The sequence below is a fragment of the Lepisma saccharinum genome, chromosome 11, assembly GCF_977018435.1.
Source record: "Lepisma saccharinum chromosome 11, izLepSacc3.1, whole genome shotgun sequence".
NCBI lineage: Eukaryota > Metazoa > Arthropoda > Insecta > Zygentoma > Lepismatidae > Lepisma > Lepisma saccharinum.
This window is the reverse complement of record NC_139239.1, coordinates 86,047,918-86,069,727: the sequence shown is the minus strand read 5'-3', so window position 1 is coordinate 86,069,727 and position 21,810 is coordinate 86,047,918. Positions and strand designations below refer to the sequence as shown.

The following is a 21,810-nucleotide window of genomic DNA, read 5'->3' as shown; positions in this document are numbered from 1 at the left end:
CAATGGTACATTACGTTCCTCGCCCCGTCCCTCCCGTCGAGAAGAGGTAATTTTAACTCGACTTCGAATTGGACACAGCCACGGTCATTTGCTGCACGGACTGGACCCTCCGCTGTGTCGTGTATGTAATGGCATTTTCATCTCGAATGTGCAGATTTTATTTCCTCAGACAGAGTTTTAATTTACTCAAAGATTTGTCACCTGTGTTGGGAGATGATGACAGAGGTTTAGCAAATGTTTTTAGCCTTTTACACTGTTTCTGATGAAGTTTTTAGACTACCCTGCCATTCCTTAATGTGTTGTGTTTGTCCTCTGCAGGTCCTTTTAGAACTCGCACTTTTAACCTTTCTCAAGACGATCTTTACATCACATATAAATTTCAAAGTAGGCGTTTTTGATAGGGGATTTTCCCCGTGTTCTTAGAAGGGTGCAAAATGATCATACGTACCGAAGTATCCAAAATAAAACATATCAAGTCCTTTTACTTGCCTATTTCATGAAAGATTGCATAAGGAAGGAGTTTCTAGTGTTTAAATAACTTTTTACATCGTTACCTCATCTTCAGGAGCCAAGTAACAGTGCTCGAATATTAGCAATTGTTTCTCGAAGAAACTAATGTAAACATTTTGAATGCTTTGAAAGTCAAGTGGACGGTACCGACGGTTGATATCAACAGCCTTGTTTCCCTTTCGCAGTCAGTGTGGTTATCATGATGTAGTGTCGATTTATTTTCCTTTGGAGCGTGTGCGATATTAGTGTTGTGTGGCAAAAACTACTTTCTGTCATTTTTGTATTATGAATTTGTATGTACTCGTATGTACTGCTACATCAAGTCTCTTTAGCTGTTTTTTAGCAGGGTAATATAGGTATATAGAAATGTTAATACCCTTATTGGAATTACAATCAACTACATGAATTGCCTATTTTTAACAATTTACATGTAGAACACAAAACATCTGTTTCTTACCCCGTTCGCTCGAGCCCTCGTCCTGCATTGCGGAGCCTGTGGGGCTTTATTGCCGCCACTTATTGTACAGTATTTCTGAAGCTTTAAAGCTTTATTTTGTTTTACACAAAACTAAATACTGAATCACAGAGAGGAAGCAACTCAAAGCGGCCTTATTCTGGACGACCCACAAAAATGGAAAAAAAAGTTGACAATTAAACGAAAATTTACCCCAAATGCACATTTTACATGTGATATTTGCGAGTATAAAACTGAGCACATACTACATTTTCATGTAAATTGAAGATATATTATTTAAATGCTTTATTTCTCTCTTGTCATCAGTTTGGTCCATTCGTTATTAATTTTCGTTCTAAATAAATCTGGGATAAGAAAAATCCTCCATGTCTTTCCAATAGTATTTTAGTTTTTTCAAGAGTAGGTTAAAATATAAATTGATTAAATAAAACTTTATTTCTTTCTTCAAGATTGTTTCAGTGTTGAATAATTTATACTTTCTGTAATTTCAGAATGGAACAATAGAATATGATGCTTGTTCAGTCCGAAACAATAGTTACAGTAATGATTTCAACAACAGTCGACCCTGTAACGAATGGGAGTTCGACAAGGAAGAATTCCACTCCACGATCATCAGTGAGGTATGCTTTATTTGGAGTGTTTTAATGTGTAAATGTTTCAATGAGAGATAAATGCAGTAAATGGATAGGAAGGTAGTTCTGTTCTATCCTTGTCTAAACAATTGATATATCGTAGTCTACTATAGTTAAAATATATGACGAAAATTATATTTCATGTTAACATGTAGACCCCTGTGATTATGTGACTAAAGGCTTGTGTTATCTAACGGTCATTCCATGCCAAATCAACCACGGTCTGAACCTTGACATCTCAGAAATTACTAAATTAACGGATTCGCTGACCGATTTGCTATTTCATTTACTCGGTTGCCACCTAAACTGGCCTCCTACTCCGGTGTTCATCACTGACATTTCGTCTTCCGTCTTTAAATCTTTGCACCCATACACTCTCCCCTGACTTAAACAATTGTATCCATACTGAACCTTCATTCTGCTGTAGATTTCATAGGTTTCACTACCTCAGACCAAAAAAAAACAAAACAATAACATTTCGTTGCTCTTCTACGGTGCAAGTCAACTGTGTAGCGGCCATGTTGAACGAGCTACTGCGCAGGCGCATACCGCTCGATAGTCACGACACCTTTATCACGTGTTGCTAAGGAACCTTTTTGAGTGCCAAAACACAAACTTTCGTTGTGCATAAATCTCCATGAAGTTTAGAATAAAATTCCTGTTATTTAATGACATCCCCTCGTACATTTTACAATTTGCTTACCTGATATTAAAAGTGACAGATTTTAGTCATTTTCATGTTATTTGTAGCCCAAAAATGATAAAATAGACTAATATGAAGATTTCAACATCAACCACTCAGCATATTGTTGTGGTTTTAACATGGAAGTCAAGAAATTTAGCAGCCGCCCTCCGTGGCGGTGTTGTATCGCGCGATACGGCGGCAGGGGTCCCGGGTTCGAATCCCGGCATAGGCATGGCTGTTCTTTGTGAGTATCCATTCATCAATTTCATATATCATGATTCATCCACATCTTCGCAAATTAGCCAAAAGTGGCACGAAAAGCGAAGTAAAACAAAGCAAATCAATCAATCAATCAATCAAAATCAATCAAGAAATTTAGCCAATTTCGCACACATTATAATACAAAAATAATAATTTCCATAGGAACCCATTGCCATACCATTATTAATTTTTTGCACACGATATATATATTCAAAAAATATATTTAAAAAAATAATGCTGTTTTTTGAGTTTTCCAAAAAAAAACGTTTTTTGAAGTATTTTAAAAAATATAAAATTCAAATACGGGAGTCATGTTGCATTACAAATTAAAGCTCATTAAATGCAGGAGAGAATGACACTAATTTGAGTTCTCTAGGTCAAACAGTTTTTGATCTACAGCTGTTTAAACATTTCAAGATGTCGTCGAAATTTGGGATGTTAGCTTTTTTGAAAGTCAATAACTCAAAATCTAAGAGCCGAAAAAATCTGAAATTTGGCAGTTTTTGTTGTCTTGCTAGGTAGTGTATAAACAAAAAATCAAAAAATCTAAATCCTAAATGTTCAAAAATATTTTTTATCAGTTGATTTTACATGGAATAACCCGAGACATATTAAATATAGTCAAATCATTGAAACGTGCATGTAAATTCCCATATTCATTAATATTATTACCCGTTCTCATTTCACTTAGCATATTTAAATTACATCTCAAAGTTCTGCATGCTTGTTCTTTTAAATTTCAAGCCATGCTTGAGACCAGGTAAAAGGTAAAGTGCTCCCCTGTGTATAGCACCCGTCATGCGTATAGGGGGTGTGGGGGTAACGCCCCACACTTTCTTGATCCGGTCGTGAGTGGGGGTGATGTGATCAGCATCACGCCCCTGACCGCCTTAACCCCCCAGGGACCCATGTTATTCGACGCTGGGTGGACGCCGGGGCCGCTTCCATCGTTAGAAAAGTTCCCGGATTTGAACCGGCCGGGGATCGAACCCGGGACCTTTAGCATGGTAGTCAGACGCGTTACCGACTGAGCCACCACGGCCACACTGCTTGAGACCAGTTCGAATGAAATTAAAAAAAAAAAAAAAAAAAAAAAAAAAACACCATCATACTGGCCTAGTGTATAAAGTATGTTGTGTGTGTGTGTCTTAATCATAAATATGTCATAAATACTTGTCACCATTCGTAAACGAAGGATATATTCATAATTTATTTTTTCAAAGGGTCTGAATTTTTCCTGATTATTGACCAACAACACCGACAAATATGTGTATGGGATATAGGCTATAGGTGGACTTCTTTTTACAATGATTTCTCGTTGGATGGATGTTTGGCCGGACCCTCCAAAACTGAAATTTTTATCATGTACGTGTGTGGCACAAATTCGCGATAGTGTCATTAGCAGTCGTGATATTTGACATTGCTGTTCAGTCACAGATTCTTTGATAATAGGCTTAATCGATAATATGGTAACAACAATGTAGTGTGCCGCTACATTTTCCCCAGGATGGGCAACATGTATGCTTGATTTGACTTTTCAAAACAATTGCAGATAGTGTCAAAGAGAGAATCATGAAGCATCTAGGGATCCCAGCTTCGGTGACCAGTAGAGACACGTAGTGATTCGGATTTCACTTTAAACTGTAGGCCGAGTCCAGATTAACCTTCATGTGCATAAATTGAACTTTAAAAAACTCAAGTTAATATAAAGCTCTAGGTTCTTATGTAGAAAAAAAAATTCTGCGGTATAATCTCAGTTCAATTTTCTAGACGACAGATTAGGGGAAGTACGTAGATTTTACTTGAAGCTCCCTTGATGCATACAAAAGGCAATCGATAGGGTAAATGACAGAAAAATAACAGGAAAAGTGTCATTTCACTTAGGACTCGAACACAACAATATTGATTCATATAATTTTACAATATTTATATTTATTATTATTTGCACTTCTGCAGAGGATTAAGACGTCAAATAATATGCGATTGTACAAATAGACATACATACAGACAGAACATCACATACATCTCACGAGTACTTTTAAGCAAGGAGTTTTTAAGTCATATACATCTATTACGCCCGTAAATGTAAAATAAAAAATGCGTGAACTAACATTAATATTTAACAAGCCATATTTTACCAGAATTTCATATCTTCTTATTCAGAGTACTGAGTCTATTATTATTCTGTAGAACTGAAAAATCTGAAGATTATTGGTTGGATTCAAGCATATTGTAACGGTAACACATTATATTTATTATTCAGTTTGTAGTTTTTGTACCATTAATTGTCTTATACAAGTATTTTCGTATTTTTACTGAGACTCTTAAACCCAAATATTTTAAGCAGATGACTATAATACACGCTATTTTGTCGTAGAGACATATTTTTTGTACGATGTGTACATTGGAAATCTTTTCTGTATTCCTTCTACACTATTTTCGTGAAGTTATTTCCTTTCTTCCCGTAAAGAATGCATGAGATTCTGAAAATACATGTTCTTCATACATAATATTCAATATTGATGTCAAAAATGATTTGCAGAATATTGAAATTGAAGAAGAATATTGTCTGGAAAGTTATATTTTATGTAATAAAGTACATCGGCAAAGGATCTAGAAAGGAAAACGTGAAGAACGGAAGCGATATTGAAATTGCCACTAACACAAATAGTGCATGAGAATGGTTGCACTGTTTTACATAATGTGTGTGTGTCCCATAATTTTCTAAACTGATGTCGTAGTTCATTTACATATTACATGATTTGGAAAATCACCACTTCTCCAAGTACCCTTATGTTTTCTCTCTCTCGCTGCTAAATTTGAACGTTGGTTACTTAAAAGTTACAGTAAAACAAGCGATACCACCTGAGTCACCACTTCGGAAATGAGCAGAAGAACCAAAGGGTGAACTGGGATTCCAATTTTCTGAAAACTATCGTGATCAGTGCGAAAAATATGAACAGCAAGGCGCCAGAGTTCGGTGTGGAAGAGCCAAGGGTCCCCAGAACCCAAGAAGTCCCGTAGGTGTCAAGATAATGCTCATAACGTTTTTCGACTCCATGAATATCATTCACAGAAAATTTGTTCCCATTGGACAAACGGTCAGATGAAGATTCTACCTTGAGGTTTTCAAGCGTCTGTAGGCATAAATTTGACGGGTGCGCCCGCAAGTCTGAGGTCGTCCATCAGTATTTTGCCTCCAAGGGAATTGTTCTGCTTGATCATCCCCACTATTCTTCTGATCTGTCTCCTCCTGACTACTTCCTCTTCCAGAAACTTAAATTGTGGCTGAAAAGTACCCAGTTTGATGCTGTTGCAAACATTCAAAAAGCTTCGACCGAGTATCTCAACGTTATTCCCCTCAAAGACTCCCAGAAGTGTTTTAACAAGCTGAATGAGCGTTACATTCAGTGTATTGAAGGACAAGGAATGTACGAGTATTTTGAATCATGTATACCCAAGAGTGTCATTGCGTGTGCGGTTCCTGTTTTCACGTCCTAGTCCGGAAAATTATGGAACACACTGTGTGTGTGTGTGTGTGTGTGTGTGTGTGTGTGTGTGTGTGTGTGTGTGTGTGTGTATGCGTGTGTGTGTGTATGTGTGTATGTGTGTGTGTGTGTGTGTGTGTGTGTGTGTGTGTGTAAGTGGGGGGTGTCTAATATATGTAATGTAAGCATTTACAACGAGAACCTCAACGAATTTCTAATGGTGCTTCAGTATTAGGTATTTGTAAGATGATCATGTATAAGTTATAATATTCTAAAACCAAAATACCGTATATGGATAATATTAAAACAGCATACACTTACAGACTCCGAGTTACATATTCAAACAGAGGATGTGTACGTGATTTGATGGAGGGACCTCTTTAATCTGTCATATTATCAAGATACCAACCATGTCAGACGAAGTCGTTACTAGTTTAACTTGTATAGACTCGAAATTGAAAATAAAGGCTCGGTAAAAGGGGAAAGGATTTGGGAAGAAAACTGCTGAAAATTTTACATTCGACGATTTCCAAACGTGTTTTTGGAAAAAATATAATTCAAAGTACATTATAAGCACAGCAAAAATAATTTCACTGAATCCGGAAGATGACAAAATATTCATCAAGTCATGCAATATTCACACTTTACCGTAAGGGCATTACAATCTTAATTATCATGGTCATTATGCCAAAGCATGTCAGATTAGATTATTGTCAGTGTTTGTGCATATGTATGTGTGTGTGCTGCATACATTAAAATATTAGATCGTGCTACTTGTAATACAGGGTGTCCAAAGAGTCACGCAACCGAGACTTTCAACGTAACTTTTGTACAAGAAGCGATAGAGACATGGAACGTACACTGAGTATTAACTCTGTCTCTGTGGATATGTTTAAAACATTAAATAAGAAAGTCATGCTGGGCCTCCCGATGGCATAGTGGTAACGTCGTCGCCATGTAATCAAGGGGTCCCGAGTTCGATACCCGGTGGATTAACATGGCACCATAGGCGTAGCTACGGGGTGTGCCGGGTGTGCCTAGGCACACCCTAATGGGCTGCTTTATCAAAGAGAATTAAAGACAGATATTTCAATAAGAGAGAAAATAAGCGGCAGTTTGTAAGAAGTTGAAAATGTCGTTACTTGGTACAAACGTGTGCATTATCGCTGATGAAACGAGTGTCTATAGTTTTTCGATTTTTTGTTCTCATCGGAGAAAGAAGATATTTACTGCATTCTACTCTGTACTACAGCGCTTTTCTTCTATACCTGTCACAAGCTGCACGTGTGAGAGACAGCTTTCTCCAAGCTTACCAGAAGTTGAAACTAAATTAAGAGCAACTAAGAAGCAGGATAGATTGGAAGCCCTGCTCTTGCTATTTGTGGAACAGGAAAAAGCTTAGTCTATTGATGTAAATGAAGTTATTGATGAGTTTAAGAACATTGTACCCTTTGACAGACGTCTCTTGTTATAGATGACGTGTATTTTGATGTATTTGTTTCTAACATTTATGAACATTTTGTGTGTGTGTAATTTCTATGCAATTTGATTTTTTTCTACTACATATATTCAGAAATTTCCAACATTGTCATTTAGTGAATTTATATTCCTTTACAAACATCAGTGCAGTTAAAGAACCAAGTGATTGTGTTGCAAAATATGCTATTAAAAAAGGTGCAAGACCTCATTTTTTTGTGCACACCCAAATATAAAGTTCTAGCTACGCCTATGCATGGCACAGTGATTCAGATCCCACTTTAAACTGTAGGTTCAGTCCCAATTAGCCTATCTGTGCATAAAGTGGACTTTAAGCAACAACATCCTTAAGAATGTTATGATCTACACAAACGTTCAGTATGCGGGAAAAGTTACTAAGGTATAAAAGAAATTTTTGTAAGTAAAAACAAACATCGATAAAAGGACAGCTATGGAGTCACTTTCAAAAATTTTCGATGTGTGTCGATGGTATTTATCGAATTGAAAAATAAACGATAAATTATTATGCATTTTATGCATTACGGAGTATTTAGGTGGTTAATTGTCAAATTAGTTCCTAAATCTGAACCCATTTTCAGAAACCTTTATCTTAAAACTGACACTTCTCATTTGGTCATTGTTAACATCACTGGAGAGAGCACAATCAAGTTGCATAGAAACCTTGTGTTTCATTTTCGCATCTAGCCGCCATATTGGATTCAAAACGGTGGAATTCTTATTTTAATATCGTTTGTTTCTCGCCTAATTATCAATCGATTTGAACTATCTTTTTTTAAAATTTGAATACTCTAAATAAGATCTTCACTGTTGTTCTTGTCGTATTTTCTCTAAAATCAACAATACTGCTAGAAATTTGATAGAATTTATGTAGCAAGTTTATAATAATATGACCAATTTATGCTTTATGGGAGAAATTCACACTAATGCAGGAGGAAGTTAAGGATGGATTACTCAATAAGTATTTGAGCAGGCATTACACCGTTTAAGTAGTTTCACGACATACCCATGACACATGAAATGGAGAAACTTTAGCTTTCAAGCAATTTATTCAGTAGTTACAGCTTAGTAAGGTTTGGGGCGAATTCATCACAACATTTGTATTTGCCGCAGCATTGAGAAAGTGGCTTTCACAGAAGCATCCCTGGCGGCGCCCCAACCAAACGACTTATGAATCTGAAACTTTTCAGGTCTCCATGTGGGATACACATGAACAGCCTGTAGAGGTTTCATCATAATTGAAGAAGGGTGAGCACTTTATTTTATTTTATTTTATCCTTTGCAGCAGGTTATTGTATTTTGTTTTCTCGTTGATATTACTTTCATAAATTATTATTTTGTTTACTGTTAACAACTTTATTGATAATGCTAATTACACGCAAAATTAAAAAAACTCTCCTCAACTCCACAAACCAGAAGTATTTGACCGTAATAAGCTCACTTCAGAAATGGCGAAATTTTTATATATATATATATATATACACACGTATATATATATATGCATTGTAGCAGAAAGTGTACGCTAGACTACAGCCATAATTTCGACCCTCTTGCATAAAATATTTATAATACTTATATGCGTCGTTTATGAATGGTGATGAATGGTTATGTGACGGAGAAATCTTGCGAAAAAATATATTCTCAAGCAATTAGCTTCACCAGAAAGAGATATGCATTATTTTCATTTAATTTTGTCATTTCAGTGGAATCTCGTGTGCGAGAAAGCTGAGTTGATTAACGTCGCAGAGATGATGTTCCTGGTTGGTGTTGCTCTTGGCGGCCTCTGCTCTGGAATGATTTCCGACAGGTAGGTTGTTTATTGCATGCAATGTTTTAGGGACGCCAGAACTTTATCTTGGGGGGGAGAAGTATTTCAAGAATTCCGCAATCACTTTTCAAATGTCTAATTTATGTTCTCTCCCCCCTCTCTCTCTCTCTCTCGTACGCGTGCGTACCAGGGGGCAAGGAGGGGCAATTGCCCCCCCTAATCATGGAGGTCCGCAGATTTTTTCCACGGAGGGAAAAGCAAGGTATTTTTCCATGGGATATAGGCTACCATGATATAGTATTACCATATAATAGTGTTGCCCCCCCTCAAAAAACACCACTTGAATTTGAAATTATCACATTAATGTAAATTGCTATGACTGAAATCAAATTATACGTGTGAAATATATACTTTTAGGTTGGCATTCGATTTCTAAGGGGGCCATCCTTTCTTCCTTCCAGAGGTCCATGTAATTACATTATTATACTTTCACCTAAAAATGTATTGTAGAGGAATGTTATCGCCGTTATTAATAGACATTATACTCTTAAGGAAAATCAAGTATTTTCAAGCTGATTAAAATTCAAAGCAACTACGGTGGAAATGGGTGCAGTGGCGCAATCACAGGGGGCAATGGGCATTGCCCCTCCAAAACCTTGGACGGAAATCAATTGTAGGGGGGCAAACATTGATGTAAATAAAAGCAAAACTAGTAGAATCTAAGAGTAGCAGGACAAAATGATACTCAAGATAGAATTAGTTTTCACATGTTTCATGAATTATTTCTTCCAGACGGCCAAGAGCACATGGAGGGACACAAAGGGGCAATTGCCACCCTCGATATCAAATTTTATACAAATACAAATACATTTCGTAAAATTTTCTTGCTGGCTTCGCTCGCAATGTCTGCTTTTCTTACAGTCTTCTCAAGATCAAAGTCTAGGGGGTATCGGAAGTTGGCCTTGGGCGCTGAACGATCTACATTAAAGAAAATTGTAAAAGAGAATGCCATGACACCCCATTAATTTATTTTTGTACCATATTAAATCAATATTATTTTCCGTTTGAAAAAATTTGGATCTAAAATATTTTTTCCTCGCTTCGCTCGCAGTTTTATTGTTTCCATGATGTTCAAGGGGGAAACGTTTCGAGGCGAACCATTCCCTACCCGGGCCCCCCACAAGGGGGGCCCCTGAGATTGCTACCAGGAGGACAAGGACCGACATGCACAATCGCAACTCAAGTCAAATGGTGAAGGGAAGGAGGCACGTAGTTACATGTACAATGTCAACTGAAGGCAAATGGGGGGGTTACAAGATGTTACAACACGTACACCACTAAAAGTCAAATTCAGCGTACCTACTATTTACAGAAGATGTTCGAAATGAGCCCCATTCACTTCTTGGCAGTAGAACAGACGAGTATGAAATGCACGTCGCACTTTGCTGAACGTGTCTGCTGAAATGTCTCTACAGGCTGCTATTATTTTCTGTTGCAGAACAGCAAGACTACTAGGTTCTGTTTTGTACACAACAGATTTAAGGTGTCCCTAAAGGATAAAATCGATCGGATACAAATCAGGCGATCTCGCAGGCCATTCGATGGTACCACGACGACCTATCCACCTATCGGGATAATGTTCGTTCAAGTACTCACGTACGTCCCGACTGTAGTGTGCAGGACATCCATCTTGCTGAAAAACGATATTGTCCGCATCAAAATCAGGCACACCGTTGACATCGACTGAGTTTTCTACAAGGTCTGTTACCAAGGGACCCACTGTGTCACGTAGAATTTGCAGGTACAGATTACCGTTTAAATTGCCATTAAGAAATAGGGGTCCAATTATGTGGTTTCCTAAAATACCTGCCCACACATTAACCTTCCCTCACAACATGGGGATTAACATCTGCCCATACTCGAACATTGTGTTTATTAACATAGCCATTTAGGAAAAAGAAACTTTCGTCACTGAAACAGATGTTGTGTAAGAAGTTCTCGTTGTTAGCAATCCTGTCGCACATAATTTCGAAAAACTCAATTCGTCTATCGAAATCATCATCTCCTAGTTCTTGCTTTATCTGCATTTTGTAAGGATGAAATTTGTCTAATTTTAACACCTTACTGATAGAACTCCGTGGAATGTTACTTGCTTCTTCTATTTGTCTGAGAGACGTTTCAGGGTTTACAGTCACGCGTCCTATAACTTCCAACACTGTTGCCTCATCTATGTGAGGTCGTCCTGGACGTCGTCTGTCATTGACGCTTTGCGTTTCACGGAATTTTTTCACAAGGTCTGAATCATACTTATGGTCAATACTAGGGCGTTGGGAATACAATTCGTTATATCTTCTAGCAATGGCACGGTAGTTTCTGCCACATTCAACGAAAAGAAAGATAATTTCCACTTTGTCTGCGCCAGAACGCACCATTCATTTTTCTCGTCGTTGCAAACACTTTAACCACCAATACACACACACAAACATAACCACAGTAACGGAAGATACAGGAAACACGTTAGTAGAATACAGTGTGTACGACACTACAACTCTTCTCCATCCAGTATTTCAAAGTTACTTCGAACTTTTGCGGTCCGGTCTGTTTGCTTACGAGAACACAAACAGAATGGTCCTGTTGAATCTTCATCGCGGTAGTAACACTGATTACTTGGTCTGGTTCGATACTCCGTCTGCATTATCCTTCAAGCAAGTGAATGGGGCTCATTTCGAACATCTTCTGTAAATAGTAGGTAAGCTCAATTTTACTTTTAGTGGTGGACGTGTTGTAACATCTTGTAACCCCCCATTTGCCTTCAGTTGACATCGTACATGTAACTACGTGCCTCCTTCCCTTCACCATTTGACTTGAGTTGCGATTGTACATGTCGGTCCTTGTCCTCCTGGTAGCAATCTCAGGGGCGCGATGATGTGCGGTTTTGTGTACGGACGCTTGCCAATTCTTGGGGGGGGGGGAGGGGGTGTACGTATTTGTAGACACTGCTAGGATATCTTCGAATCATGCTACAGTGTAGGAACATTTTTCCAGCTCCCACTGTTGTCTAGGATTGCTAATGTAGGAGTTGGAGTCCTGTCCAATGCTGGTCTTGTTCCACATTTGATTTCACGCCATTGTCAATTGGAGCTACGTAGAGACCCCGAATTTTCTGTATTATTGTTGTTATGATAAGACGTTTCAAACGACATATTCTTCGACACCCTTTGCTATTTGAAAAAATTGAGTCTACCACAACCTACCCCCTTGTGGCCTTGGCCTTAAAACGTTTCCCCCTGAACATCATGGAATACGTGTTTCGCCATTTCTTCCTATTTACAATATCTGCCAATAACGAATCCAATAACACTGATGGGAAAACACTCAACAAGACCATAAAACTGCATGACAACAATGTAAAAAAATAACGCTTACAAAACGAACTTCGAATTACAGAACATGCTATTTACTAGCCAACCTGCTTTTCTGTAGCAGCTTCGCGCCTCTTCTGGGGTTTCCCCTGTTCAAGGTAAAAGAGGACGACAAAAACAGGAAGAATGAAAGGAAGAAACTCAACAAAGCACAGAAGTTATGTCATAACTTCTTCCCAGGTATCCACAATAAAGTGATATTGATTCGCCTGACTTTGCACAGTGTAAAAAAGACATTTCACACTGACCCCCGACACGCGTAAATTTGCTTATTGTTTTTTGACGATTCGCATTACCTTTCTCAAAATTTGCTATTGAATATTAGGCACACACACACTGTGTTTCAAAGGCAACAGATCCCGTTGCGGTAGCACTGGCAGAGACGATTCCACGCAGGTAAAACAGCGACAGCGAAAAATCAGGCGAGGCTAGGTCGGCTCGGTAGCTCAGTGGCGTAGTGGCTAGCACAGCGCGATACAAAGTACCAGGATAAATGTGCCAATAATAAAAATACTAATAATAACATTATTAATAGTAGTAGTAGTAATTGCAGTAGTAGTATCAAAGGCGGAAAATTGGAGGTAGAAGTCGGTCCTAAAGCATTTGTGTTTGGAACAAACGATTTGAAATATTTTTTAACACGTTCAATTTCACATTAGCTAAAACAAGCACACAAACTGTATTTTTGAAAGACAGAAAAGGCATGATAAATGCATTCCGAATGAACTTACGAATGTACTTATCCTTTTTGTACACATGACATGTATAACTTTCATCCTACAACATATTATGTTTTACACATATTCAACGTGGGGCGACGTAAAATAAGAAAATATATGCGAAACATGTTAGCATTAAATTCTGTACGTATTCAAAGTTTCTTTAATATATATAACATATATTTTTTAAATACATTACATAACCAATTCATTCACCTCACAACAAACCAACAGTAAAAATTATATAAATTGTCTCACATGTGCGTGCTCCTTTTCCTCAAAACAATTTTTCATGCATTTAAGACAAAACTGTTTAGCAGCAACAGTCTGAAGTACATAGTTGGTCTTACTTCTCTCTGTTAATTTAGAATGCATAAAAAAAAACAATTGTATTGCGAGCGAAGCGATCAAGAACATTTTTAGAACCATTCTTCGGCAAACTGAAAATAATATTTATTTAATAGGGAGCAAATAATTACACGGGTTACCATGGAATTCTCTCTTCTATATATATTTTTTTCATTTAGATCGTTCGGCGCCCAGGGCCTACTTGTAAGCCATTCTATGACTGCCAGACTCGGCATAAGTTGGAGAGAATCCTAACGTCTGGGAATGAAAGTTTGTGTTCAGTGGCGACGATAAGGACCCCGTTGATCCCGGGGTCAATAATATTGTTGTTGCTTCAAGTCCACTTGATGCAGTGTGCAAATTAACCACACAGAGACACACAAAAATATATCCCCGGCAAAAAAAATTGTATTTTTATTCCTGCCAGGGATTTTTTTATCCCCTTCAAAGAAAATGGAATTGATAGGATATTCAATTTCTTAACTATGGAACAAACACCACTGAAAAATGTTTCCGAAATCCGTTATTTAATATTTATGACCTTTGCATCCTACTTCTCGTCTGAAGTTCTATTTTTATATAGCATATTGTTTACTTGGTAACAGTGTGCAGAGGTTTTACAAAAACACAAAACATGAGAGTAGGTTAGATGCGCATTAAATTACAACTTGGGCAAAATCAATTTAGTCAAGTTTTCTCAGTGCTACTACTTCAGTAGCTTTTTTGTGTGAGGGTTTGGATTTTCTTAGAATGTAAAGATACTATTTCCAAATGTAAAGCTTATCATAAAATTTAATGTTAGAAGCACTGTTCAAATGTGCTTCGAACCGCAAGACAATAATTTAGTTTACTTACTTGTAACATATGCAAGTTTCCATACCCCTCTCCAATATTAAATCCCAAATACTGCACCGAGCGGGCATCTTCCCCCCAAAGCAAAAGGCTCAATTTGCACAGTGTATTTATGCACAGAAGGCTAATCTGGATTGGGCCTACAATTTAAAGTGGGATCCGAAACACTGAGCAATGTTATTGTAATTATTATATATTATCTTAATAGACTTACATTTAAGCCGTACAATATTTCATTTAGTTCATTATTAATACATGTAATGGTTAATGTAATATACCTCTATGAGGTATCGAACCAGGATTGATTACAAGGCGACGAATTTGCCACTGTGTCATCGGGGAGGCCCTGCTCCATAATGTAAAGAACATACGAAATTTGCCAAAAATTAATATGTAGCATTAAAATAACACAGTAATCGAAGGAATCATTCATTACTCAAGAGTTCCCAGTTGCTGCGTTCCCCTTGGCCAGTTAGTTAATCCGTTGTATTTTCTGCCAGTAGCGCTGACAGTCTCTAAGCCTACACTGAAGCCATCTCAAGATCACGGAATCACGAACACTGGATTACCATTTCAAACAGTTTATTGTAGTAAGGATCGTACAGTCACTTTGGTTTAAGATTGGGAGTAAAACTCAGGTTCATCGATGAAATAATTTAGTTATCGTTTGGTTTAACTGTAGCGAAATGCGAACATGTCTATTTACACCTGGTCCACACAGGGTATTTTCCTTCTTAGTCCATCCAGGAAGTAGTGATCCCTAGTCCACCCGGAGATAAGGCCTTCCTAGTTCACCCAGGAAGTGTATTGTCAAAGGAATGTACTAATATACTATCGAAATTTCTGAGTATTTATACCTGAGGTTTTACTTTCCAACCCCCCTTTTATTACAAAATTATGGAATCATAATAAAGTTACATTATTTGACATTATTTATACATACGTTAAATGAACGTTACAAATTTCGAACGTTGAGATGTACATAATTTATTTGTTTTTAGTTTCTTTTACAAATATATATACAGGGTGTCATTTTAATGGCGCCCACGGACCACAGATTCGTGTAGAGGACATCAAAACAAACAACTTTTCTCAGTAACATTTTTCACGTTGGAGCGTCAATTCGACGCTACAGTCGTTCGAAAAAAGCCGTTTTGCCGCCTGGATGCTGGCAACCCAACACAACATTTGATCGTATCTGTGACGTCATTTCCTGCGGCGAAACAGCGCACGGTAGGGTTGCAAGGAACACACAAATTTTGTGAAAAATGACAAACTACCAACCACATTATTATCTGTAAAACGAAACGAGAAACTAGTCCAGTAAACCGAACATCATAGCCTACCAGCCAGAAGGTCAGCAGTCATCTCAGGGGAAGGGGGAAGTGAACCAACGATATGAGGAATGGTAAAAACTTATTCAAAATGAAGATTCATTCATTCATTCATACTTTATTGGTTTTAGCTGTTATACCAGCTCTACACCAAGTGTCCTAAAAATATGTCATGCATGACACTGTTACACAAATTACAAATTTTGAATATATACAGTTTTCTTATATAATTTATCTACATCATTATCATACAAATTTAAAATTGATAATAAATACAATTGTTATATCTGGTGACTATATCAAGTTACACATTTTGAGTATTTACAATTTTCATATGTCTATATTAATATCATGAAAAAATCTACAAATGATAAATACAATTGTTGCATCTGGTGACGATATTAAACAGGATAAAGAAGTTGGAAGAGGTATTCTTTTTGTTATTAGATTCTTGAATAACATCTCCCTTTGAGTGGTATAAAGTGGACATTGAAATATAACATGATGAGCATCTTCCTGATCTAGATTGCACTTGCACATAGGTGAATTTACTAAATTAATTTTATATAAATGGTGATTTAAACGTATGTGACCTGATCTCAATCTTAGTATTAAAACTAAAAACTTTCTGGGTATATTAAATGTATAAAACCACGGAGTCTTATTGTTTAAATTTAGTACATTTTTATATGAATGGCCCATATATGTAAATATTTGTTTGACCCATATCTCCCAATCTTGTTGAATTTTGTTTTTAACACTTGGTAATATATCTGTATATGATAATAATATATTCGTTCTGTGATCCATAATTCTTGCTTCTTTAGCATTTTTATCTGCCAGTTCATTATAATGAAACCCTGAATGTGCTGGTATATATGCAAAATGAATTGTCCTTCCCTCTGTAGTTAACTTACCATACAATCTTATTATGTAAAGTACCAATGCTGATGCCTTATATAACTTTTTATATGAAGATTGCACACTGTACAAAACACTTTTAGCATCTGTTAATATTAATATCCTTTTATCTGGAATATTATTAATGTACATCAATGCACGATATATTCCATATTCTTCTGCCGAGAAAATATAACACTCTCCAGGTAGTCTAAACTTTTTAATATTTCCATTTGAAGAGTCAATAAAAGCACATCCTACTTCTTTATTTTTTGATGCATCTGTGTATATGAATCTATAATTCTCCCAATTTTGTAAATATAATTGAATATTTGCATAACTTGTTAATGAAACATTCCTTACCAGTATTTGATCATATGAAATTTCATAAATTGGATGTTTGCTATGTGTTATTATTGTAACCATTATGGAAAACTGTGCGTTTACTCACTAAATATATAAAAAATAAAAATGTTAAAAAACTTACGTAAGTGAGTATAAAAGTTTTGCAGACGACGTTTCACGAAGCTACGCTTCGCTTCTTCAGGTCACTTATCAGTATTTAAAATACTTCGTCAAGAACATAAGAAATCCAGGATTAGGTTAAAAGGGGGTGATAGGATATGGAATTAAAAATACCTGAAGTTAAAAATGCCATGTAGGCTAAGAAATAAATCTAAAAGATTTGTGTCCGTACTACCATATTGAAGGAGTGGCTGTAGTAGCAATATGGTAGTACGGACACTAATCTTTTAGATTTATTTCTTAGCCTACATGGCATTTTTAACTTCAGGAATTTTTAATTCCATATCCTATCACCCCCTTTTAACCTAATCCTGGATTTCTTATGTTCTTGACGAAGTATTTTAAATACTGATAAGTGACCTGAAGAAGCGAAGCGTAGCTTCGTGAAACGTCGTCTGCAAAACTTTTATACTCACTTACGTAAGTTTTTTAACATTTTTATTTTTTTTTAGTTATTATTGTAGAAAATAAATCTTGAAATTCTATTTTACATTGTAGGAAAGTTGAATATTGTCCCTTTATTTTGTTCTCTTGATATAAAATCCTTGGTCTTGCATAAGTTTATTTACTGGATGTTCTTGTGTTTCCCAGCACTTGAAAACGAATTTATTTGTAATTCATTTGCATCTATACTTAAAAGGTTTTTCTATGGATTCTAAATAAACTCCAACATTGGGAGCTGAATTCATGAGACCCAATGATCTCCTCAAGACTTTTCTTTCTAAACTATCTATCATAGATAGAATTCTTTCTGTAGCATTTCCATATATGCTGCATCCGTATTCTAGCTTAGGCCTAAAAAGGTTTTGGTAAAATAAAAGCATTATTATTGGGTGAGGACCCCAATTAGTATTTCCTAAAATTTTAAGCATGTTGAAAATTTTTTCACCTTTAGCTTGTAAATACCTTATATGATCCATCCACATTAATTTTCTACCAAAATTAATTCCTAAATATTTTATTTTATTTTGAAATGGAATACCAGCAATTTGTGTCAACGTATTTGGATATTTATGTTCACTTTTGTTATTAAAACATACAGCTGCTGACTTGTTCTGTGATATGATAAAGTTCATTCTCTCCAGCCAACATTTCACTTTATAAAAATTATTTTCTATTTTCTGAATACCTTCATATGGATTACAAAATGATCCTAATATACACAAGTCGTCTGCATACTGAATTATTTTTATTGTAGAATTATGAAATTGAAAATTCCTCTCATATATATATTAAATAATAATGGACTCAGTGGACTTCCCTGAGGTAATCCTTGTGAAGTGGTACGGGGCCTACTAAGTGTGTCCTGAAACCAAAATAATATTTTCCTATTTATCATCAAGTTCCATATTATCTTCATAATTATTTTCGGAGTATTTGTCTGATTTAACATATCAATTAATATATGAGGATCAACGCTATCATATGCACCTTGTATATCTATAAAGTGAGCAAATGTATATTGTTTCTTATACATTGCATTTTGAACATGCAATGTTAATGTTGATAATTCATCAATACAACCCTTGTTTACCCTAAAACCGAACTGATAGGGATAAAAATATCTTCTCAATTGTAGGAGCCAACGTAATAGGTCGATATGATTCAGCTTCTTTCGGATCTTCAGTTGATTTAAGTATAGGTAGTATCAGATGTGTTTTCCAGTTTTGTGGCACATTTCCACTTCTCAGAATATTATTATAAATATTTACAAATACTTTTAATGCATTGTCCGATTGATGTCCTATCATTTCATACGTTATTCCGTCGTATCCCGGAGCAGTTGATTTTATATTACTTGGAGTTTCTCTTAATTCTTGCAATGTTATTTTTGAATAAAATTCATCACTGGAACTTATATTATTTATAATCTCGGGTTTTTTATTTCTTACATAACTAGGTGTAAACTTTTTTTCAAAACGTTCTTGCCAAATTGTTGTTATAAGTGAAACTCAATTTTTTTGTCCTTTTTTAAGAAAATTTATTTTTTTCCAAATTGTGTTTGTTTTAACAGATGGTGATAATGATTCACAGAATTCTTCCCATGCTTGCCTTTTTGCTTTATTAAAGATTCGTTTTGCTTTAGCAATTACTTGTTTTAAATTTATCCAATTATTTGGCAAAGGTTGTTCAGCAAATATTTCAGACAATCTTATTCTTTCTTCTTTTGCATCTTGACACTCATCATTCCACCAACTTATAGTAGGAAAGTTGTTTTTATTATTAATTTTCTTCCGTTTAGCTACAATATCCATTGCATACGTTATTAATTGTAAATAACATTGACACGTTATGTTTTGTTCCTGTTTAATATCTTCCATTGAGATATAAGAGTCCAAAATTACAGAATATAATTCCCAATCGATGTTTTTAACCTGCCACCTTCTAATTGGTAATGAATATATTTTAGGTACTGAGTGTGCATCATTTAACAGTGTAATGAAAATTGGCAAATGATCACTACCCCTATTCACAAAATCTACTTCCCAAAACAATTTATTTATTATATTATTTGACACAATAGTTAAATCTATGGCTGTTGGTGATTTACCATTCCATGGATAATGAGTAGCTGACCCATCGTTCATGAAATGTAATGATCGATCACTAATCCAGTCCAAAATACTACATCCTAATGCATCTCTATAATTACAACCCCATGCTTCATGATGAGCATTCATATCACCTGTGATAATGACATTGTCGTGGACATAATATAATAATTCATTAAAGTGTGTTACTTTAATATGTTGAGATTTATAACTCGATGGAATATAAATTGAAACTATTGTACACTCTAATGTGTTCATCTTAATTTTCACTGCTATTAATTCTACATTAAATAATTTTATCAACCCTAATGATTCTGGTAATGTTACTCTCTTAAATTTTATACTTTCATGTATATATAAACCTACACCTCTTGTATCTTTAGTATGTAAATTAGATATTAACTCGTAATGAGGTATTTGATATTGATGCTGTCTACCACGAAATTCGGACAAACTCAATATACCTGGATGATGCTCATCTATAATTTGTAATACTTCTAATCTTCTAGCTGTAAATGAATTTATATTCCATTGCACTATAAAAGACATACCTATTTATCCTCTTTTACAAGTTTAACTTTCTGATAATATTGCAATTATCTTTCCTATAATTTGTTGCATTGAAATTAAAATCTTCTGTTTCTTCCTGGAATCATTTAAATCACGAACTGATTCAATCATGTCTGGTAAAAGGTCCAACAATGACTGATATATTTCCTTTTGTCTACAAGAAACTGATTTACGATCCGAATATCTTCTGCAATTTATATTGTCCATATCTTGTTCTTGCTTACTATAAGGGGATTCTCTCAAATATACTGGATATTTGTATTTTATTTGTTCTTTTTCTGTGTCTGATGAGGATGAAGAATCCACATTCACATCCTTTTTGTTATCCCGTGGGAGTTGTACAATACGTCTTGTAGCCGTTTTCATAATCTTCTTTGGAGGTGATGTAACAACTTTGCTGTATTGTACTCTCATTTTTTGACCACTATTCTCTTTTGATATTTTCTTTTGTTCCGCCATTTGAGTTACAAAACTCGCACAATAACTCTCTCTGCCCTCCTTGCAACTATCACTTGTTGGTGCATTCTTCTCATTCACATAATTCTTTTTGATGGGAGGGAATTCCAATCCGCTTCTTCGAACAGTTTCATGTTGAAATTGATCCCTAAATAATTTAATTTTTTGTTCACATGATATATTTTTTGAATTATTTCCCGTCACCATGCCTTTTGCTTCATAGTATGAGATGTTTTTCTCGGCCATAATAATTTGAATTTGCTTTCATCCTGATATTTTGAGCACATTTTGTTGCAAGCGTTATGATCTCCTTTGCAATTTATACATGTTTCACTCATTTTGCAGTTTCCTTCGTGATAATCTTGGCCACGTTTATAACACAATTTTTTACCCTTGCACTGTTGACCTGTGTGAGCAAATCTGAAACATCTATTACATTGCAACACTGGTTTCACACGTGGCACTACCTCAACTATTTGTTTTCCAACTGCTATGTATTGTGGTAAAACTGTCCCCTTAAAAGTTACACATAAGACTTGAGTAGGTTCAAGCTTAAATGACCCATCATTCCACCATATTTTCTTCTTCATTCTTTCCATCTTAGTCACTAGCACTGGGCTTTCTATACTGCTTTCTAAATACTGCATTTCAAATTCTGTGGGTATTCCAAACACAAGGCCTTCCTTCTCCACTAATGATTTAGGAATTCTGGCATTTACTCCTAACTTGTCTAAAAACACTTTATTTTTCACAAAGTTATTAGCTTCTTGTGACGTGTTGAATAATGCTCGAACTCTATTTCGTCCACTTTGATCTACA

General features: G+C 35.7%; 1 protein-coding gene across 2 annotated transcripts in view; it reads left to right on the top strand.

The window, feature by feature from the left end:
* LOC145994955 (organic cation transporter protein-like) overlaps nucleotides 1-21,810 on the top strand; it is a 206,130-nt gene that overhangs the window by 125,843 nt on the left and 58,477 nt on the right. For both annotated transcript variants that reach the window (XM_083131483.1, XM_083131485.1), the window contains exons 3-4: nucleotides 1,477-1,605; nucleotides 9,249-9,352. In XM_083131483.1, coding sequence (XP_082987609.1) covers nucleotides 1,477-1,605; nucleotides 9,249-9,352 — 233 coding nt within the window. The remainder of the gene's footprint in view (nucleotides 1-1,476; nucleotides 1,606-9,248; nucleotides 9,353-21,810) is intronic.